We start from the raw sequence: 23,913 nt of genomic DNA, 5'->3' as shown, positions 1-23,913 counted from the left end.
AAACTTGCCCCATTCTCAACCATAGCCTTCTTACTAACATCAAATACCAAGTAGCAAATGCTTTCTATGATGATTACAATCATACCTAACGAGTGTACTATTCTCTCATTGGACTTTTCTTTTTTGCAAAAGAATACTCAATTACAATTGTCGCCACATTAGATTCTTACCTAGTACCTCCTTTTTGCAGAGGCAAGGGCTCTACCGATCCATGCATATTAATGCCTATCACAATCTTTCCGTCAAACCTCCTCCTAAAAGAACTTGACACTTACCTAGCACCTCCTTTTTGCAATCTATCGATCCATGCATATTAATGCCTGGCACAATCTTTCCGTCAACCTCCTACTAAAAGAACTTGACACTGTGAGCCTTTGCTACATTAAATAAGAAAAAAGGATTGACTTCACTTGCTTGTTTGTAGAGGTTTGGGGCATTTTTCGTTTCTTTTTCCCCCCTTTTTTTTGGGGGGCGGGGGGGATGGGGGGGATGGGACGTTCTTCCTGCACATGCATGCGTGTGTGTGTGTGTGTGTCAGAGAGAGAGAGAGAGAGAGAGGGATTCTGATCTAATTATTAGTTCCTTTTTTGGCTATTTAATGCAAGTTGTTCTCTAAGGGGGAAAAAAAATCCCTATGCAAAGGCAGGCCAAATATAGGAGAGGCATCATATAGCACACCAATAAAAGTTACTTAGACTGGAAACATTGAACTCAATTTACTCCTTATGTATAACATAAGTGAAAAGCTGATTTTATAGTCTCAAAAACAAAATACTTTCTACATACTTGGCTTTATTCCTGTTATTTTCAAGTCCCTAAGGGAATACTTGTGTGTACCAAGTATCTTAAAACTATTTTCATAAACTTTACGACTTAATTTTTTTTGCCAGCAATGAGCTGATTTGAATGGAAGGCATCAATCATTATTTGACCATGCATTTAACCAGAAGAAATAAATTTAAGGACCGCAAGAGCACTCATATCACAACAATTTTCCTTGGAATGTACCGTAACTGGTCCACTATAACCTTGTTTTTGGCCACTAAGGTGCGAGCCGACTTGACCAGTTCTTCTTTGACCATAAATAGGACGGCTGCAGCAAAAACACTCTGCAAGATTTTTGTGCCCATGCCCTTATAAAAGCCACCTATGCCTTCGAATCGAATTATTTTCAGTATAGCATCTAAGGTACCTGGCCCAGATTAAGAACTCATTAGCATTTATGCATTTGGTACAAAGTAATGAAAGCCTCTCTCTCTCTCTCTCTCTCTCTCTCTCTCTCTCTCTCTCTCTCTCTCTCTCTCGGGATTGTTCCTACGACGTTAAAAGAGCTTCTTCTTCTTCTTCTCTCAGAGGGAGATATCAGACTGTCCACAAAGAGCCCCCAACTCCGAGGACCTTCCCAGACAAATAGGCAGCACAAGGCATAGCGCCTACAACACGAGAGAATCAAGGGATACAAGAATGATCGGTATATTTGACATGCATGAGGTAGACTAGTGAGGAGGAAAAAGAGGCAAGAGAGCAATGGCCAAACATTGTACCTTTTTGATCTCATATGCCATTTTGACCATCTCTCTCTCTCTCTCCCTCTCTCTCTCTCTCTCTCTCTCTCTATACAGGATCATCTGCATATCCCACTCTACACAGGATATCTGCTGATTACATGTACATATACTAGTGTTTATTTTTTCTTTCAGTTTTCCATTGTGTATCACCTTTGGTCTCATAGACCATTTGTGTCTTTCTTACACGTTAATATCACTGTCTCTCCCCAATCACCCGAAAACTTGTTGCCAATTGCAGCAAGTTCCATCTCGGCTACCACGGATTGTTCCAAATTCAAAGGGTTACATAATATTACTTTCGCTCTCCAGAAACGGTTTTTTCGCATTGTCTCAAATCATTGCCTTTTGGGGTCAGTGCTGTCTAGGACTATACCTGACGGAGCTGCACCAACATAGAGACTACCTACATAGGGAGGTCCAGACCCAGACCACAGACACTCACAGATATTCATCACTAACGTCTTTTCAACCAGTCCCAGATGGAGACCCGACGACGATCACAAGGGTCACTGGAGTCAGATGACCTCACCAGACTGACCAGGCAGCACATGATGGCAGCAGAGTAGAGATACTTCAAACACAACATCTCCCAGGGGTTGCAACTTGCATTGTAGAGAGGAGTGCCAAACAACCAGAGATGTACTAGAGTGAGACGACCCTCCCCAGATCTGAGAGATCCTTCAAAGACACGGAGTGCACGGTGGAAGTAGAGAGGTCACAGCTGCTGAGGAGACACATTGATCCCTATAAGAAGGCAGTCCGCATAGAGGAATGGGCACATCTGTTCTTCTTAATGGCTATATACTGGCACATCTGCATTAAAAAACATCCGTGAGAAATTCTGCAATACGTCTAGAGCAACAACATGCTTGTCTGCCCAATAACCTCTATACAAGTAGCCAGATGGGGGGCATGTACCAGAGATGCTGAGTCCTCCCTTCCCCTTTAGCTGGGCAGTTTTTCTCACACGATGCATTGTAATTTGTTACATTGGCATTCCTGAATGTTCAGTTTGTTTTTTTCAGCTAGACTGTTTTATCTCTTTTCCATGATACAGTTAATTCATGGATGTAAGGTAACACTTAAGACCCTTTGGTCTTTTGTAGTCACAGATGCTCTCTTCCAGACCATTACTTACAATCAGCATGTATACTAGAGACCATCTCCCTCAGCTAGCACTAGTCTTCTAGGCAGCTGTATCATGAGAGGGAGGGAGCAGGAGCAGGAGCAGGAGAGACAAGCCAGACTGCCCTCCATCTCGTGGAGAAGATGGCCATCACCGTTACCAAAGCAGGTATGGTCCTTAGAGGTACTTAAATGGTTTCATGCACATGGATTGCAGATGGCTGGTCGGTTTGCTTATGAGCAGGTTGGCTGGTCCCTTTTCATACCCGACTTGGAATATATGCTTTATGTGCTTGTTTATATGCTTTTTATGCTGCCGACTGGTCCATAAGGCAGCCGACTGGATCTAGAGGGAGCAAAGTGGCTAAAGGCTATGCAATGCAATGGTAATCAATGCTTGGCAATGATTTATATGCTTATGCAAAGGTTATAATGCTAAGGAAAGGTTACATGCACATGATGCTATGCAAAATGCATACCATTACCTGATGCAAACCCTAAGGCTTCTAGGCTGACTTCTACATGCATGAATGAATCTCTTTAAGTGGGTTAAGGGACTAGACTCACTAAATAACTAGACTGACCCGATATGGCTGAGGAAAGACCTACGTAGCTCGCGCCTAACATGTCCCGGACTGTCATGTGCACAGTGTGTATCTACCGTGTGCTACACACACACAAGACTAGCTTCGAGGTTGGGAAAGCTTGGAGCTAGGCAGGCCGATTGGCGAGCTGAGTTAGGGATAGACTAACGGGCGGGCACCCAAGTATGGACGGGCGGGCGCCCAAGTGTGGACGCCCAATGACTCGCCAAGAGCCTATAAAAGGGTGGCCAAGGTTAGTCATTAGTCATACAGAGTCTCGCGTGATTTGTGAGAGCTCTATGGTTTGGAGCCTGGATCTAGTGCAGACGTGCACCTGCTTCATGCAGCCGAGGCCGGCAGCAGTCTCGAGGCCCGCGAGGGTAGCTTCGTGGCGGTATGGGACGTCACGAGGTAGAGATTGGTCTGTACGTCCATCTAGTTAGCTCAACTCGTGGCTCGGTGGGGACAACCAAGTCTGTGGGCTTGCCCATGGTTGTCATGGTTAGGAGGTGAGTCAGGCCTGCACCCCCTTCTTGTTTGTTTGGTTTGTTTGCAAGTTTCGATCTACGAGGAGATCCTATGGGGATTTGACAGTGGTATCAGGGCGTGTCTCGTGGACGAGCAAGTCGGCAGGTAGAGAAGATGAGGTCGAAGAAAGGTATGTGTTCAAGAAGCTTGCTGTTTTGTTTATGCATACTGCTGTTTTTTCAGATTGGTATGTTGTTTTTTTTTTTCATCAAAGGAACCTGAGATGATGGGGATTGTGATCTAGAAAGGGTTGTTTTGCTTAGCAAGAAGAAGGGCTGTGTTTGTGCACCTGTTTAAACAGTTTGAAGAGAGAGAAACAAGAAAAAGCAATCGACTATTTTTGTGTGTGTGTGTGAGAGAGAGAGAGAGAGAGAGAGGGTCGCCCGCTGTGTTGTGAAGCGCTTGTATGCGCAGCCAGGGCGGGTACTCTTCTACAGTCGCTTGCAAGCTGTTACGCTTGATCTGGCGCACGTGTACAGGCGATGGTGCGCGGGCTGGCATAGTCGTACCTATGAGGTGCAGTCGGCCAAGTATACGCACGGGTACACATAGGCACACAATCGTGTGCAAGACAAGTGCACAGGCGGCAACGCCAGCCAGGCGGACGCAAGCGCACTCGGGCAGTCGACATGTTCTTTTTGTGCGCAGACACGCTGAAGGTAGCACACATGGGATACGCAGGCAGGCAAGCAGCGTTCCACGTAGGTGTACAGTACAACCGGGCTCGTACACGTGAGCAGACTCACAGTCCGACGGGTGGCAAGAAGGAGGCAATGGATCGTGAACATTTGGAAAAATTTGTGGTGGTGTTCCTGAATGATATTTTGATATATAGTCGTACTCTTGAGGATCATGTTAGACACCTCACGATTGTCTTATCTATTTTAAGAGAGAATCGACTATATGCTAAGTTAAGTAAATGTGAGTTTTTTATGACAGACATCATTTACTTGGAACACAAGATCACTAGAGATGAATTGAGCATTGACTATGACCGAGTTCAGATTCAGCTCACACTACCAATGATCGACTTGTTGAAAGGTCATGGATGTAAGTCAAATCAGCCTATCACTTGGAATAACAATTTAGATATGGCCTTCAGACTTTTGAAAGATAAGGTCAAGGAAGCACCTATCTTAGCATTACCCGATCCTAGTCGGCCTTATGTTCTTGAAGCTGATGCCAGTCACTATGCCATCGGGACTGCTCTATTTCAAGATGGTAGACCTGTTGCTTTTGAAAGTAAAAAGCTAGACGACACTCAATCTCGTAGACCAACCCTTGAGAAGGAGCTTTATGCTGTGATTTAAGCTCTCAAGGTTTGGAGACATTATTTATATGACTCCAAGTTTGTGGTATTGTCTGATCATCAGCCAATCAAGTATGTGTATGATGCGGATGATTTGAGAGGAAGGAAAGCTCGTTGGACTGAGGTAATGCAAGATTTTGATTTTGAGATTCGTTATCGAAAAGGGTCCATGAATAGTGTTGCAGATACGCTTAGTCGAATTAGAGAGGTGAATACTTTGTCATTCACCGAGATTTCTACTGACTTATTTCAGTCATTCAGAGGGCTTTGCAGGACTGATAGTTATTTTGGTCCATTTTGGCAGAAGATCCAAGACGGGAGCTCATTGATTGACCAAGACTTGATGACTGAAAAGCCTACCATTCAGGCTGCAGGAGGCCAGTGGATGATTCGGAATGGTTTACTATTCCGTAATGACAAAATTTGTGTACCACAGATCCCGAACATTAGATCCAAGATTCTTAAGGAGTGTCACAACGCCCCTTCTGCTAGACACCCTGGGATACACAGGACATTATCGTTAGTGAAACACACTTTTTATAGGCCAAAGATGAAAGGATATGTAGAAGATTATGTTCTCAAGTGTCAAGTTTGTCAAGCAAATAAAGCTGAACGCTTTAGACAGGCTAGGTTGTTGCATCCTTTGCAAAGCCCAGGTAATAAATAGGAAAGTATTTCCATGGATTTTATTACCGGATTGCCAAGAACACATCAAGGCCACGATTCTATTTGGGTTGTGGTAGATCGCTTGACATAATGGCTAGATTTTTACTGACCCGGAAGACTATTACAGCTACGCAATTAGCAAGGCAATTTATAGAGCAATTGTTTAGACTGTACAGGTTACCGCAGGACATAGTCAGTGATAGGGACTCTAAGTTTACAAGTGATTTTTGGAAACTTGTTTTTGAGAAGTTGAAAACAACTTTGAATTTGAGTTCCTCAGATCATCCTCAATCTGATGGCCAGACTGAAAGAGTGAATCAGATTTTGGATGATATGCTTCGAGGGTTCATGGGAGGATTATCTTCCTATGTTAGAATTTGCATATAACAATACTAAGCATTCGAGTACAAGTTTTAGTCCTTTCATGCTTATGTATGGTTTTCAACCTAGATCACCTATTACAGTGGGATTCTCAGAACTTCTACATGATACAGCACGTAATTTTTTGCAAGATATACAAGAAATGTTACAAGTTGCGAAGGAATCTATTAGAAGTGCTCAAGACCGAGACAGATTTTATTCAAATAGACATCGTTCACCCAGAGAGTTCTCTGAAGGAACGATGGTGTATTTGCGAGTTCCGAAAGATTCCAAGACTTTACGGACAGGCCGATCTCCGAAATTATCCCCTAGATACTGTGGACCATTTCGTATTACACGACGGTTTGGTTCAATTGCATATGAACTGGATTTGCCTTCTCATGTGAAAGTTCATCATGTATTTCATGTCAGTAGACTTAAGGAAGTACTGGATGGAACAGACCAATTAGTTACTCCTCAAGAAATCATAGATGTCAAGGACATGACATTTATTCCACACCAACCTGAAAAGATTCTTGGATTTCATGAAAGAAGATTGCGTAATATACTTATCACGGAATACAAGATCAAGTGGAAGGATCGTGTTGAGGAGGACGCTACATGGGAGACATTGACTACTCTTCAGAGAGATTAGCCTGGCTTTTTAGTGAGCTCAGAAGTGAGCTCTTAGAGGAAGGGGAGTATGTCATGTACACAGTGTGTATCTACCGTGTACTACACCTAACTTCGAGGTTGGGGAAGCTTGGAGCTAGGCAGGCTGATTGGCGAGCTGAGTTAGGGATAGACTAACGGGCAGGCACCCAAGTATGGACGGACGGGCGCCCAAGTGTGGACGCCCGATGACCGGCCAAGAGCCTATAAGAAGGTGGCCAAGGTTAGTAGTCATTAGTCATACAGAGTCTCGCGTGATTTGTGAGAGCTCTATGGTCTAGAGCCTAGATCTAGTGCAGACGTGCACCTGCTTCATGCAACCGAGGCCGGCAGCAGTCTCGAGACCCGCAAGGATAGCTTCGTGGCGGTATGGGACGTCACAAGGTAGAGATTGGTCGGTACGTCCATCTAGTTAGCTCAGCTCGTGGCTCAGAGGGGACAGCCAAGTCTGTGGGCTTGCCCACGGCTGTCATGGTTGGGAGGTGAGTCAGGCCTACACCCCCTTCTTGTTTGTTTGGTTTGTTTGCAGGTTTCGAGTCTCGTACCAGGAGCGTTCTACGAGGAGATCCTATGGGGATTTGACAGGCTGGGGCTTACAATGGGGCCATGGCATGCGACAAAATCATATCCTACAAGGGGTTCCTACTTATGTATAAGATGCACTGATGATGAGCCAGCTTGTCACCACGCACTACAGTGCACAATGCATGTGATAAATATGCTCCCCATGCTGCACGCAAGTCATCCTTCCGCCTAGCACAGGCAAGACACACACAAACTTGGTATGCCAAGGTCACACTGGTTTTAGGCACATGGGTTTTCCGTACCTCCTTTATACTACAGCCTTGATGCTCCTCTCCTACAGCTCACCCACTAGGACATTAATCACCTCATCCATACAAATCTATATAGACTAGAGACACACATCACATGGGTAGCACCACAACAGCTTGGCACTAAGATGCAATTCTATCATGACAACTGCCTACAATTCAGGCTAGGTGATTTCATTTGGGAGCCCCATTACATGCTCAAGCACATGTCACATGCCATATTAGAATTTTGTCTCACCAACTCATGGTGGAGACAAGGAGAGTAGCATATATCCCCAAAAAGGATAGGAGAGGATAAGATCTGCTTGCTATGCACAGTGGAGGTCGGCCCGAGGCGACCATCACTCAATTCTTCCGACCATAAGAGGACGCCACAACAGCCATGCATGACATAGCCACAACCTCATCGAGCCACACATTCTCAAGTGCCCGACATCCCGCTAGACCCTACTCTGGTGTGACTCTAGATCGGGCCACAAGCCCGATGTCATACTCCCTGGCCCTCGCCAGCAACACAGACATCAGCCCCACCTTGAGGAGATCTTGAAGTGGCACAGAGCCACCATCTTGTCGGAATGGGCAACAAAAATGAGACAAACTACTGTGAGAAAGAAACACAAAACTGTACGAGAGAGAGAAGATGTATAAACTCTACTATATACAAAGGATCCAGTACAACAATGGTGTGGGGGGCAAGGGTGGTATATATACCTTGGGCTGCTAGTTGGCCACAGCAAAACAAGCCGACAGTAGCACAACATCTCCACAACTAGAAAATACCAATCGGCCAGCACCTGGACCAAAGTCGGCCAGTGAACAATAGTCAGCCAGTGAACACATCAGGTTGGCCAGCACAGAACAATCCCCCGAACCAAAAAAAAAACAGGGAAAAATATGGACAATGAGAAAAAATGGAGAAAGCTCCTAACTAGGAGGGCACACCCACAACAGAGGCCCTCACTCCCTACTGAGTAATATGGTAGGGACAGGAGATGACTGCTAACACCCCCTCCCAGCTCCTGGATGTGGAACCAATCCCAGTGAGCTGGAGTGCTGACGGAGCATCTGCTGAGGTAGAGGCTTCGTGAAGAGGTCACCGCATTGTTCTCCGTCGAGCAAAAGATAAGCAAGATGTCACCAACCAAAATCTTCACACAAACAAAGTGATATTGTATCTCTATGTGCTTGGTCCGGGCATGGAAGACCGGGTTCCTTCAAACCCAATCTCACCAAGTAACCTCCACAACCACACCACCTAACATAAAGAACCCGGGAGGAATGCTTCCCCCCTCTATAGTCTACCATCACGAATAATCTCCAACATGCCCTCACTGTGAATTGGGAGAGTGGATTTGTCACCAATAAAGATGTGACATGTCTGCCGTTGAAGATCCTATAATGACTCTCCGGAAGGAGTCATGTGACATGTAAGAGGTCTTCGACCGTAGTAATCACAACCTTAGTCTAACTAAACTGCACTTAATGATGTTTAAGAGATAGACAAATATGTGTCAATGCAATGCAGCTATATTAGATGATGAATGCGGGTACAATGAGATCCAAATGGATCTATGCTGCTGAATATGCTGATATGCTGAAAATACTATTGTCCCACTATCTTTCCCTTGTCTCCTGGGAAGGAAACGCTGAAGGGATGCTTTGGAACAGATGCGATGTTGATCTGATGATGAATCGCAGATGCTCTCCTATTACCTGGGAAGGAAACGCTGAAGAGATCCAGATGATCTATGCTGAAATGATGCGTTGCTTTATATATGAAGCTCTACTACAGGTCGGCCAGTATACAGCAGTCGGCTGCCTATATATTTCTTCCACGACTCATAAATGCTATTGCTGTCGGCTACTGTAAATAACCTGTCGGCTGGTCATAACAGGCCCTGACCTGAAGTAATAAATGCCCTAAATGCTCTTAATGACTCATGTGCTGATGTTGGTGAGAAAACACCCCCATATGATGCTCATACTGATATATGCCTGGATGAATATCCTAATTTAATGCCTGATGATGCCATGCCACTTGTACACCTGATGGGTGTGCACGTGACATTCCCCTCTGCTAAATTGTTGCTGGGTGATATACTTGGCAACCTTTCGACTCCTCTGGGGATCCTTCTCCTCCGAACCACTGCCCCTTCTGTCTTCTGCTGCCGGGACGGAGGTTGTCTGCAGGAGTGAAATCCTTTGAGCCAAGTCTCTATGTACTGCGGGAACTGAATGGCAAATGCTGCTAAACTGCTTGGAAATACCTGAGTCGCCCCTGACCTGCCTGTGGAAACCTTTCACCTACCATCTCCGTCGTTCCTGAAGCTCTGAACCTCCAGAGGCGATGTTGGAGCAAACTTCCGTCTTCTGTGGAAGAGAAATCCCCTGCTGCTGCCAGTTGAAGCCCAAAACTTATGTCCTCCTTTGATGATGGATGTCATTCTTTCCCATAGAGTTCATGGGCAACATGTATGCCTTGCAGATGCAAGACTAACTGCTAAGATGACTGCTAAGATGACTACTATGCTGTGCAAGAATGCAAATGGATGGGTTACTAATGCATACCTAAGGGAAAATCCCTAAGGGTGGCCTGCAAGATTTTGAGAACTGGGTTTAACTGTGCAGAAGCGATTAACATGATGTCTGACTGTATGACTGATGGAATGAACATGATCTAAGGCTGGTTACCCTGTAACGCTCTGATACCAATGTGACATGTAAGAGGTCTTCGACCGTAGTAATCATAACCTTAGTCTAACTAAACTGCACTTAATGATGTTTAAGAGATAGACAAATATGTGTCAATGCAATGCAGCTATATTAGATGATGAATGCGGGTACAATGAGATCCAAATGGATCTATGCTGCTGAATATGCTGATATGCTGAAAATACTATTGTCCCACTATCTTTCCCTTGTCTCCTGGGAAGGAAACGCTGAAGGGATGCTTTGGAACAGATGCGATGCTGATCTGATGATGAAACGCAGATGCTCTCCTGTTACCTGGGAAGGAAACGCTGAAGAGATCCAGATGATCTATGCTGAAATGATGCGTTGCTTTATATATGAAGCTCTACTACAGGTCGGCCAGTATACAGCAGTCGGCTGCCTATATATTTCTTCCACGACTCATAAATGCTATTGCTGTCGGCTACTGTAAATAACCTGTCGGCTGGTCATAATAGGCCCTGACCTGAAGTAATAAATGCCCTAAATGCTCTTAATGACTCATGTGCTGATGTTGGTGAGAAAACACCCCCATATGATGCTCATACTGATATATGCCTGGATGAATATCCTAATTTAATGCCTGTACACCTGATGGGTGTGCACGTGACGAGTCATGTGCCTGGAAGCACCACTGTCAAGAATCCACTCCCGAGTATCCCTAGCGGTGAGACCAACTCCCTTCCTACTCGAAGAAGATGAAGCTACGGTGTCCATAATACCCCAAGTGCACAAAAGCTCGAGTCTTTGCAGCTGCAGCTGAGGAATCGGCACCTTTCTCGGTACTTTGCTAAGGACACTTCCTCCAATAGTGACCCTTCTGGCCACAATGGTTACAGGTCCGCTCGGCCTTCAAAACATCACGCTCTAAGTCGGGCTTCTTACAAAGGATCCGGTACAACAATGGTGTGGGGAGCAAGGGTGGTATATATACCACCCTGGGCTACTGGTCGGCCACAGAAAAACAGGCCGACAGCAGCACAACATCTTCACGACTAGAAAATACCAGTCCGCCAACATAAAACCAATCGGCCCGCACCTGGATCAAAGTTGGCTAGTGGACTAGTCAAGTCGACCAGCACAGAACAGTCCCCCACGACCAAAAAAAAACAAAGAAAAATATAGACAATGAGGAAAAATGGAGAAAGCTCCTAACTGGGTGGGCATGCCCACAACAGAGGCCCTCACTCCCTACTGAGTAATATGGTAAAGACAAGAGATGACTGCTAACACATCCCATGCCCAAGGGACCTCCACGGCCTTCTACAAGCTAGCCCCATACGTGATATCCTTGATGGCCCCCTCCTACCACCGGGGGGTTAGCTCCATAGGCCCTATGATGATAATGATCCCATTTTGTATCATATGGCTCGGATTTGACATTCCGAGCTCATAGCTCTAGTTTTTGTTTTCTTTTGTACCATGATGAGATTACATGGACACTATTGTATCACTTTTGGTCTCATAGACCCATTGGGTCTTTTGAAGGCGTTTAATATAACTTTCTTTTCTTTCTCCTGTTCTCTGCCCCCATTTCTTGTACATTAGCCTAACCCAATAGTGGTGTCAGAGCCCATGGTTTATCTTGCCTTGTTTGAGCCGCGTAAATTTTCCGTACATTAAAAGCAAACTTTTAATACATGTAAATATGGATGAGTGGTATGATAAACCACACTCCTCCTAGGGCGATTTAACCTAATACTGTGTCGACGGAGTTCTCTTGTTTATTTTATTTTGTTTAAGGTTAATGCTCTTAATTTGTTCCAAGTCCTTGTTTACTCTAATTCAATTTTCCGCATTGGTTTACGGTTCGGAGACTTAGTAAGTAGAAATAAAGCCGAAATGCTTGACTCATGTCAACAAGTGAAATTAATACCTGAACCGAGCCGAAAAAAAGCTGGAGCGTGGGGACTTGGAGCGTTCACACATGGGCTAGGACGCTAGCCAAAAGAGGTCTAGATTAGCTAAGAGCTTATAATTAATAGCCTGGGGCTAAAAGCTTATAAATAAAGCAAAAAAGCTAATAAATAAAGTAAGCTAGATAATCCTTCGGTGTGGTTTGTGGAGATCTTACATTGGTATCAGAGCCAATATTTGACACGGAGAGAACCCATGGATGAGAGGGATTGATGGGTTGACGCATGGGGAGTGCACAAGATAGTGCTATTGCCAATCACTTTTGGCAAAAAAACCATGAAAACCCCAAGAAAGCAACATGCTTGGATTGCTATTTAAAGTTAATGTGAGCAGCTAAGATTGTATATACCTTATTGTTAACTCTAGAAAGTGTTTGACATGTTGAACTATTTTTGAGTAATCATGCCCTAAGCTTCTGTCTTTTCCTACTATCTACCAGAGATTAGCTGCTAGAATGAGCATGCACATGACAAGTTACTATACCTGCACATTTATGCAAGTTTGGGAAATTTTGTAATGTCAACAAAAATTGCTGCATTCAATGTTAGGCACGGTGAGCCATGGGAAAGATAGAGAGAGAAGAGAGAGAGACCAACTCTCTAAGTAAGAGACTATTTGCGTGATTCAGTGATCAGGACTTGACTGATTGATCTTACACCAAGTAAATACCTTCTTGTAGGTTTACAACCTTACCTTTTGACCCAAACAAATCACAAAGCAATTAACACTGCTCTATACATCATCAACCGTTCCCCTAGAAAGGCGGTCGATGGGAAGACTCTAGAGGAGGCATATTCTCCGACAAAGCCATGAGTTTCTCATTTCCATGTTTTTGGATGTGATGCTCATGTTCATCAGCTCGATCTCATCGCAAGAAGTTTGACCCCAAATCCACCAAAATGATCTTCGTCAACTACAGCGAACACTCCAAAGCCTTCCAGCTTCGGGATCCCAACAAGGAGAAAGTTATATTATCTCGAGACGTGCGCTTTGATGAAACCCCAGAGACTTTCGGATCCCCGGAATCACCAGCAATTTCATCAACTCCTTCCTTGGTTCCACCCTCACCATCGATTCTTACCTCTCCTCCGCCTCCACCGAGTACCTCTCCCCCTCCACGGTGGCTTCACTCTACATTGCAGGATTCTCAAGACCCTTCTCCGACCATTTATCAGTCTGGGATTGCTCCTTCCAGATTGAGGAGATCTTCTAGCTTACAACCCCAGCGTGTTGGCATGCTTACAGTTAATTTTGCATTGATGACTTCCTTGATGCATCATGCGGAGTCTTCTACACCAAAGGAGGCCTTACAAATCCCTAAGTGGTGGCTTGTGATGGAGGCAGAAATGGATGCCATTAGCAAAAATCACACATGGGAATTTGTTCCCCGCCCTTCTCATAGGAAGGTTATCGACGTCAAATGGACTTACAAAGCGAAGTTTCTTGCTGATGGTTCACTCGACAAATATAAAGCCCACTTGGTGGCTAGGGGCTATACCCAGAAGGGAAGCGAGGACTTCTTGAAACTTTTGCTCCAACCGCAAGGTATACCACTATTCGCATTGTTCTTGCCGTTGCTGATCACTTCTCTTGGCCCATCTTTCAGATGGATGTCAAGTCCGCCTTTCTCAATGAGGACCTTCAGGAGGAAATATATGAGAAAAACCCCCTGGCCTCATCCGCGATGGTTTCGAGGACCATGTTTATCTTCTACGGAAAGCTCTTTATGGCCTTAAACAGGCTCCTAAGGCGTGGTACCAAAAGATTGATACTTTCTTTCTCTCTCATTCCTTTGACAAAACTCCTACCAACAGTAACCTTTACGCTTTGATAGAGGAGGATCACATTGTGATTATCATTTTGTATGTCGATGATCTTATTCTCACTAGATCCGCACCGCTATGATTATGGATCTTCTAAGTCATACTTTTGAGATGACCAATCTTGGTCTACTTCACTACTTTCTTGGCATGGAAGTCTGGCAGTGCCCAAAGGGGATATTTCTCTCTCAACAAAAGTACGCTTCTCAAATTTTAGAGAGGTTTGGTATGAAGGACTATCACTCATTATCTTGCCCTATGGATCCAAATCAAAAGTTGAGTAAAAACAATGACTCTCCACCCTATCATGATCCTACTCAATAGGAGAGCTTGTCGGCTCGTTTATTCATCTCACCATTACTAGGCCTAATCTTGCTTACAGCGTTAGTGTCCTAAGTGAGTTTCTTTCAGCACCACATACTTCTCATCGACAGGCTCTTGTTCGTGCTCTCAAATATATGCAAGACACCTTGACATAGGGATTTCATATGGCTCTAGTCTCAATCAAGTTGGATATTCAAATTCTTACTGAGCAGGTGATCCAAATACTCAGAGGTCTACTATGGACTATTGTTACTTACTTGGTTCTGAACTTATTTCTTGGCAAATGAAGAAGCAGCCTACACTTGCCGGTTCTTCAACAGAAGCGGAGTATCGTACTTACTTTGAAATAGTCAAAGAGCTTATGCGGCTTCATCAGTTTCTTGATCATCTTCGTGTCCCTCCTCTATTGCCTACAGTTGTCTACTCTGACAATCAGAATGCCAAGGCTCTTGCTCGAAACCTAGTCTTCCATTGTTGTTCATTATCATATGGTTCGTGACTAGTTGGCGCTCGGTACCTTAACAATGAAGTATTGTCCTACTAGGGACAATGTGGTGGACATCTTCACCAAGGTGCTTTCCAAGATGCTTTCCAAGATCACCTACTTTCACACGCCAATATCGGTCCTCTTCAGTGGGGCTCAACACGAGGTGTTAGAAGAGTCATCTCCACATTCTAGACCTCTCCAGAACCATATTCACCTTTACTGGACATCTACATTTTTTTTGGATATTTTTGGCATTCTTCTAGGTATTTATATATTTTTTCCCAAGTCGGCCTACTTTCAGCTAGCCGACTAGGTCCAATAGGTACTATATGAGTGAGGGCCATGCCCTCAATTATAACATCTCATTTTCCGCGTTCTCTGGGATCTTGGCTACACCTACGGTGTGCCTCGTGCTGCCTACTCCAGCTTTGTTACCACCTTTTGGTGAATATCATTTCCTTCAGTTCTTGTGCATCCTATATTAGTGAGCTTCAGTTTTCTTTCACTGTTTGGCACTTTGTCACTCTTACATCCCAGTTGTCCTCAACTGCAGTATACAAGTGTTCCAAACATATCCATCCATATGTTCCAAGTACATCCATATGTTCCAAGTATTAGCCCTGTCTGGTGAGCTTGTGCATATGGTCTTTCCCCCTAGGTTGTATGAAACATTTCCGGTTTGAAAACGGTAAACCCCAAGAAACGGGAGGAAACGGCAAACTCAACTTCAAGGAAATGTCGGGGCTAGGCTAACACTAAAGTAGATTGAGGCAAAACATGAGAGGTTTTCATTAATCAATCATTGATTATAATACAAAACAGTTACATGGTATATACGACCAACGGTGGGACTTGAACTCGGGTGGATCATGGCCTTTATAAGGGCCCTTGCACTAGCCAATCTGCCCCACTTGTGGGTGGCAGAAAGGTAGTGCGAGGGTCCTCTTTTATTACACACACACACACATGATGGGGGAGAGAGGTATTAATGTCGGTAGAATGCAACACAAGGGCATATACAACCAACGGTGGGACTTGAACTCGGGTGGATCATGGCCTTTATAAGGGCCCTTGCACTAGCCAATCTGCCCCACTTGTGGGTGGTAGATTGGCCTTTATAAGGGCCCTTAAACTAGCCAATCTGTCCCACTTCTGGGTGGCAGAAAGGTAGTGCGAGGGTCCTCTTTTATTACACACACACACACACACACACACACACACACTATGGGAGAGAGAGGTGTTAATGTCAGTAGAATGCAACACGAGGGCATATACGACCAACGGTGGGACTTGAACTCGGGTGGATCATGGCCTTTATAAGGGCCCTTGCACTAGCCATTCTGCCCCACTTGTGGGTGGCAGAAAGGTGGTGCGAGGGCCCTCTTTTATTACACGCACACACACTATGGGAGAGAGAGAGGTATTAAGCATGTCATCCGCCGCACCATCCTCGCCAAAATCCCCCTTCTGTCCAATGCAATCCGAGAGTTGTGCCTTGTACTTTGCCTTCTCTTGTCACGTGCACACCTAGTTGGTGTGCAGGTGACATGGCATTCTAGGCATTCATAAACAGTTAGCAGAGCATTCTTGGCATTAACTAAAAGCATTCAAGCATTATCCAAGCATTTACAGCAATATCCAAGCATAGATCATGGGCATAATCATTCTAAGCACCAGGCATCCCAGTCCACGAGCCCTTTGGTGGCTTAGGTGTCTAGTCGGCCAAGCCAAGGCTAGCAACCGACCATGCCCTTCAGCCGACTCAGCATCTACATCAGTTGTGGGCATATTAGCAGCAACCGACACCATCTACATCAGCCAACCAGCAGCATAAATCAGTATATAAAGAAGCGCATCATTCATGCTAGAGATATCTCGGGATCTCCAATCCTCTGTGTTTCCAGCCTATGGAGGAAGGAGAATCATCAAAAGAAGGCACCTAGATGAAACTTGCGCAATAAGCCAAGAAAAGCATAAAGTTGATATTTTTGGGCCAAAACTTGGAGTACAAGCCAAGGAAAGCATAAAGTGGATATTTTGGGTTGGTTCAGCCACTTCTAGCCGAAAAGGGGAAAAGCACTTCGAAAATAGAGCTAGTCGACTCTACTAAAGTAGGTTTGGCTGTTTTATTATCATGTGCATCCCCCTTGGAGTTTTTCTTTCTTCTCTCTGCTGGCCAACTTGCTCCAGAGATGCTACAGGGCTAGTCGACTTCCTCCATAGATGCTGACAGGGCTGGCCGACCACAGATTCTCTCTCTTCTCTTTTGCGCTGGCCGTGCAGCATACAGTTCTATCTTCCCTCTTGCGCAGGCCGTACAGAGGCTGTAGAGCACCTCCTCTTCTCTCTACGCTGACTGTACGGATGGTACATCAGTCGTACAGTGGTGTTGCAAGCATGCAAAAGGCGGTATAGGTTTCCACTACAAAGGGCTATTTTTGGCTGTTTTTATGGACTGCTTTCAGGGCTGATTTGAGGCCCAGTTTTGGGGTTGATTTGGCACGGAGTTTGGTGCAGCTTTTAGCTCCGTACCAGCTGATTTATGGATGGTTTATGAGCTGAATTCATGGGACAGTTTTGAAAAGCTTCTGGAGATGTTTGTATATTGGCTATAGACTGAGATCCGGGCAAGACATGTGCTAATGCTTTATGGAAAATCCAGTGTTGTTTGCACCCGCACCTTGGTATCTTGTAAAAGCCTCTGTGTGATTAAAGAAGTTCCTACAGGGGCTGGTGATTCCGGCTCAGTGCGGTGTTATTGTATTATTTATGGTCTTCCGTTGTGCTATCATGCTCTCTGTTTGGTATTTGAAGTGTTGGTCATTGTATTGTTTCAAGTCCCCGCCCCTACTTGTGACACTTTATATGCTAATCCTTCGTTACACATATCCGGGTTTACATCATAAGAAAACCCTGTTTGATGACACAAAAAGTCACCAAATCTCTATTCTGCAATCCGTTCCAAATATCGTTTAAAATCCTCATCAGTAGCATAAAGATGTTTTCCATATGATAGCCCATAAAAACTGGATGGCTCAGCCAATGAGGTGATAGCTCAAGTGGTGAAAGTGTTTGCCTAGGACCAAGAGGTCTTGGGTTCAAAACCCCCTTGGTGCTTCCTCGGTGGAATCACCTACGGGCGGATAAATAACCGCCTATGGGCAAGCGCCTATGGGTGGTGAAAAATTGGTAACTACGGGAGGATCTTGGACCAAAGGCCAGTTGAAAAAAAAAAAGCTGGATGGCTCATGGGTCTCCGAGAGAATCAATCCACTATCTTGTTGCCTTTAACTTTCATAGGCCATAGTATGTGTCACCATTTGGCCACCCAAATGGTTCACTCTTGCTTTCACACTATGTACATATTGGATTGGTGTCCATGGTTTATGGAATATGCCTATGCAGGTGATTGACACGTGTCATGCTGTATAGTTGGATATGATATTCCGCTGGGACTTGATGTTATCATGCCCGGAATATCTGGAGGACTTGGCTTTCCGCTGGGACTTGTGCCTTTGTGTACATGCCCGGAAACGCCTGGAGGACTTGGCTTTCCGCTGGGACTTGTGCCTTTGTTTACATGCCCGGAAACGCCTGGAGGATTGGCTTTCCACTGGGTCTAGTATCGCATATACTTGCCTGGAAACGCCTGGTCTTATATGGTTTCATGAACGGAAATTGCTCATGCCAATGCTGCATTGCATAGCATCTTTATGTGCTTGCTTGCAATTGAAATTGCGTGCTGTTTTCATGCTTGCTTGACCAATGTGTAGTTCCGGGTAAGGGAACGCCCGCCCGTGAACCGTGCGTGTGAAACTGTCTGCTGACATGGTTGTGTGGCATGTGCCAATATTTATAAGTGAGTGCGTTCCCATTTCATTAAAGTTTGGGCGCCCAAAAGTCACTTATAAATTATGACCTCTTCCAAGTTCACACTCACTGAAGTCCCGAGGCGGACAAGACTCAATGTCCAGGACCTGATCCTCCCCTTTTACTCATAAATGGGCATCTCCCCATGTCCCTTCACCTGATTGGACCCCAATTCACTTACTTATTAAGAGAAATTCGTGTTTTCTCTTCATGAGGATTTTTGGAGGCTGAAAACTCTGTTTTTCCACCATTTCTCTCCATTTCCAAGCTCTCCATAGCCATACCCAACTTGCTAGGGTGTTTTCCAAGCTTCCAAGAGTGTTTTCAAGTGCTAATCACTCTCCTACTCACTCTCAATGACTGAAATTCAGCAAAACAGCTCTCATTTTTGCTGTAATTTCTGGTCTTTTTGCTGAAAACCCTAATTTCAGCCTTCCTTTCTCAAGTTGAACCATAGGGGAAGCTTTCCCAAGGTTCCCTTCATCCTCTTGAAGACTTTTGTCGCGAAGGATTGCGGCAAACACTTCTAAAGCTTCCAATGCGAAGGCTTCCGCTTGCAACAACTTCTATGAAGACTGGTAAGGTAATTGGACAATGTATTGTCATTACTTACTCAATAGAAGGGCAGGACTCCTTGTTTAGCCGCCCTGTGTAGTATTTCTCTTGTCCTATGTGCTCTTGATGATGTTGCTACCTTGCTTGGTAGAACATAGAGCCAATGGTAGAGAATATGGGCACTGAAGTCGGGCCGGGCATCAAGGCAGCTCCTTGGTGATCTACATCGACATACCATTGTTTTCTAAATGCTGAATTTCATATGCATTGGCATGGAGGATTTGGCAATGGATGCCCGTGAAACTATGTATTGAATTTCTCCAATAGTAATACAATTTACTCAAGGGAGGGGTCGGCCGTTCCGGCTCATTGTGTGCCTCTTGTCAATTCAGCAATTTACTTCTTGTATTTGAGCAAGTGTCCTTCAAATCTTAGTGTATTTAAGTGTATTGATTAGCATTGTGTTCAACCAAGTTACATTGGTATCAGAGCATACGGTTAGAGACGATCACCGTGAACACTAGCTATCTCTACACTTAGAACATTATGGACAGCCATACAATGAATGTTGGAGATGGTAATACAAGTGGCAGGGACAATGAAATGCATGCCTCCAATGCTTTACAGGATGAGCAAACTCATGTGGTGCACAATAGGGAACATGAATATGTGGGACAGCCGTCTCGTGGTGGCAAAGAGAAGATGCAAGAAGAAGAGTCCATAGTCTTGAGAGCTGAACTTACTCGTATGCAGGCTCTTCTCCATGCACAACAAGAAGAATTGAATCTCTATCGCCGCGAGGATCCATTGGTACATGATCGTTTGAAGGCCAAGAAAGCTGAATCTTATATGGATCATGCAATGGCAATGATTGCTCAAGAGTTGCACATGCAACTGAGGGATGCAGCACGTGCATACTTGGCTCGTACCAAGGATGCCTATGCAGAAAAGGCAACCATCCCACATGTCTTGGAATCCCCACAAGTGCCCGAACAAGAAGTTATGTCTAAGAGGATGAATCTCCATGCTATGGGAGAGGAACAATCAGTGACTTCACGCCATGCAGGAATATCTCATGTAGCCCGTGAAGGATACAATGTTTATGGCAGTGGTCAAAATGTATGTCAAATGCCATTGCCGGCTGAAAATGTACATGCACAACACATGCAACATGGGCTGCAATTTTCTGTTGGTGCAGGTATTCCGCGTATCTCTCATGCCACTCATGCCTTCGAGTGTGCTCGTGAGGGAGAAGCTATGGCTGAAAATGTACCAATGCATGTTGAGGGGCCAGCCATGCCTCATGCTTACAAGGCACATGTATCTATGCCTTATGCATCACCTTTTGGTCCAAAAATGATGCCAATTACAGGGACTGTCCCAATGGACAAACATGGGGGAAAACATGTTGAGATGCACACACATGCATCAAAGTCTCGTGACTTCAAAGCCGGAGACAAATCTGTGAAGTTTGACACATATCATGGAGAATATGATGCATCAAAGGCACTTGCTTTTATTGCCCAGTTTGATATTGCTTTCAGTGATGAGGATTTCACTCAGAAATCCATGATCCAGCATGTAAGCATGTTCATGAAAGGCACTGCTGCCCATTGGTGGCTCACGGAGAAGCTCTCACCGAATCCTGTTAGATCATGGAAAGAGTTCAAGGAGAGGTTCTATGCTCAATTCTTGCCTCCCAATGCATTGAATGAGATAACAATGAAGTGGGATTGGGTAAAGCAAAATGAGGGGAAATCGGTAAATGCATATGTACAGAAGTTTTGGAAAGTGCTCTTGGAGGTGTCTCCATTTATGCATGTCACCGAGGCGGAAAGGAAGAGAAGGTTTCAATCGGGATTGCAACCCGTGTACAAAGCGGGATTACAAATGTATCCTGGTCATACCTTACACCAATTAATCGCAGCCGCCACCGCCACCGAGCAATTGGAACTCAAATTGAGTCGATCCAATAAGGCTAAACCCTCATTTCAAGGCAAAGAGAGGGCTGTCCAAAACCTGCAAAATGATGGACAGCCACCTAAAAGGGACCAAAACCAAGCCAAATCAGGTCCAAAAGCTGAAAATCAGTTTGCTAACAAGTGCCCTTATAAGCCGGCAAACTTTGGTCTTAATGCTGAGAAGAAGGAGCAATATATGCGTGAAGGCAAATGCTTTACTTGTGGCAGCACTGAGCACATGGCAAGAGCATGCCCAAATAAGAAGAACAAAGCTGAAAATGCTAATGTACCGAAGCCTAATGTGCATATGGTTCCGGATGTGCAGGGCAACACTTCACATGATAGCAAAGATAGGGTTGTATGTAAAGCTTGGGGACAGCTCAAAGATCAGCCCGCTTTGTTCATGTTTGATGATTGTGCATCGGAGAATTTCATATCCACTCAGATGGCAGCTGCTTTGGGTATTGAAGTGGAGGACATGGGTCCTCAAATTGAAGCAGGGGCTGCCTTTGTTGGTAGAGAAGTGCAGGTCATGCCTATTTTTGGCAAGTTGCGCATACACATTCAAGGCTATGTGGATCATGAGGATTTTCTTGTGGCGCCTTTGAATGGCTGTGATGTATTGCTTGGAAAGCCTTGGCATACACGTATTGATCCGTGCAAGGCTTACAAGACTAACAGAATCACCTTCATGCATAAAGGCCGAGAACATATAATTGATGCTGGTGAAGAGGGTGATACCATTCCCCTTGTATCTCATGTACAAATTAAGAAAGTAATGAAAAAGAGTGTTTTTGCGTACTTGATTTTTGTACGAGATCCTATTGAGAAAACTAATGTACATGTAAACACTCTTTGTAATGATAGGCTGAAATTTTTGCAAGAGCACAATGATTGTTTTGCTGATGAGTTACCAAATGAGTTACCACCTGTACGACCGGAAGATCATCGCATTGATCTTGTGCCGGGTAGCTCACCACCTAATAGGCCAGCCTATCGTGTAAGTGCATCCCAAAAAGAGGAGATCATGAAGCAAGTAAATGAGCTTCTTGAGAAGGGTTTGGTTCAGCCAAGCTCTTCCCCATATTGTTCACCCGTCCTCTTGGTTCAAAAGAAGGATGGATCCTTTCGTATGTGTGTGGATTATAGAGCTTTGAATAAGCTTACCATCAAGAATCGGTTTCCGATTCCACGCATAGACAACATCCTTGACAAGTTGGATGGATCGGCATGCTTTAGCCGAATTGATCTCAAGAGTGGATATCATCAAGTGCGTGTAGTGCCTCAGGATGTACACAAAACTGCTTTCAGGACAGCATTTGGGCTTTATGAGTATCTTGTTATGCCTTTTGGTCTTACAAATGCCCCGGCTACATTCAATAGAATGATGGATCGCATATTCCATGGGTACAGGAAATTTACAGGTGTCTTCTTTGATGACATCCTAGTCTTCTCAAAGACCAAAGAAGAGCATAAAGCTCATTTGGCTATTGTTTTTGAAGAGCTCCATAAGCATAAACTCTTCATAAATGCAAAGAAGAGTGAGTTCTTCTTGTCACAGATACATTATCTTGGGCATATTGTGTCCAAAGATGGAGTGCGGATGGATCCTGCAAAGATTGATGCAATTCGGAATTGGCCCGAATTGAGTTCAGTGCATGAGATCCGCAGTTTTCTTGGATTATGCTCTTACTACCGCAAGTTCATTCGGCACTTTGCATGGATTGCTTCTCCTTTGCATGATTTGACAAAGAAGAAGGCCGTGTTCAAATGGACTAATGTAGAGAGAGATGCATTCCTCAAATTGAAAGATGCAACTACTCATGGTCCAGTGTTGATTGTTCCGGATTTGCAAAAGCCTTTTTGTGTGGAATGTGATGCATCTGGAAATTGCATAGGGGCTGTCCTTAATCAAGAGGGACATGCCGTGGCTTATGAGAGTCGTAGATTGCATGATGCAGAGCTATCTCTTGGCATTTATGAGAAAGAGCTCTTGGCTGTAATTCATGCACTTACTATATGGAAACATTACCTTCTTGGGGCTGATTTCACTGTGAAGACAGATCACCAGAGTTTGAGATATTTTCTTACTCAAACTAAATTGTCAGAGAAGCATATGAGGATGGCCAATTTCCTCTCTATGTTTCATTTTCAGATCTTGCACATCCCGGGAAAGAAGAATGTAGTGGCCGATGCATTGTCACGAAAGCCGTATGTAGCAGCTATCTCGGTTGCCTCTCATGGGGACTTGTCTACCATGCGTGATTTGTATCATACGGATGCTGATTTTGCCACTATTTGGGCTGATTTGATGGCTGGTCATGCACATGCCTCATATGTGATCAAAGAGGGTTATCTCATGAAAGATAATTGCCTATGTGTGGTGTCTGACATGAGGCAAAAGGTTTTGGATGAGTGCCATGCTCCTCCATATGCTGGTCATAGAGGCATAATGCCTACTACGCACATGATTGAGCGGTATTTCTTTTGGCCAGGTATGCGGAAGGACATAGAGGCACATGTACGTGCATGTATCACCTGTCAAAAGGTCAAATTTGATAGACAAAAGGCACCAGGTTTGCTTCAGCCATTGCCTATTCCCAC

General features: G+C 44.6%; 1 protein-coding gene across 2 annotated transcripts in view; it reads right to left on the bottom strand.

Annotated features, from left to right (window-relative positions):
* Positions 1-696: 696 nt before the first annotated feature.
* The window catches only part of PXN (Mitochondrial substrate carrier family protein), a 76,001-nt gene continuing 52,784 nt past the window's right edge, over positions 697-23,913 (bottom strand). The window contains exons 11-12 of one of the 2 annotated variants that reach the window (XM_086798381.1): positions 8,357-8,439; positions 1,055-1,192 (exon numbers count right to left, since the gene is read on the bottom strand). In XM_086798381.1, coding sequence (XP_086654507.1) covers positions 8,366-8,439 — 74 coding nt within the window. In that variant the 3' untranslated portion in view covers positions 1,055-1,192; positions 8,357-8,365. Of the gene's footprint in view, positions 1,193-8,356; positions 8,440-23,913 lie in introns of both variants that reach the window. The other variant, XM_086798380.1, reaches the window with a different exon arrangement.

Source organism: Cibotium barometz, chromosome 5, assembly GCF_041138505.1.
Source record: "Cibotium barometz isolate CiBa-2024 chromosome 5, ASM4113850v1, whole genome shotgun sequence".
Lineage (NCBI taxonomy): Eukaryota > Viridiplantae > Streptophyta > Polypodiopsida > Cyatheales > Cibotiaceae > Cibotium > Cibotium barometz.
Note: the sequence above shows the minus strand (reverse complement) of the source record. Positions and strands in the feature narration are given on the sequence as shown.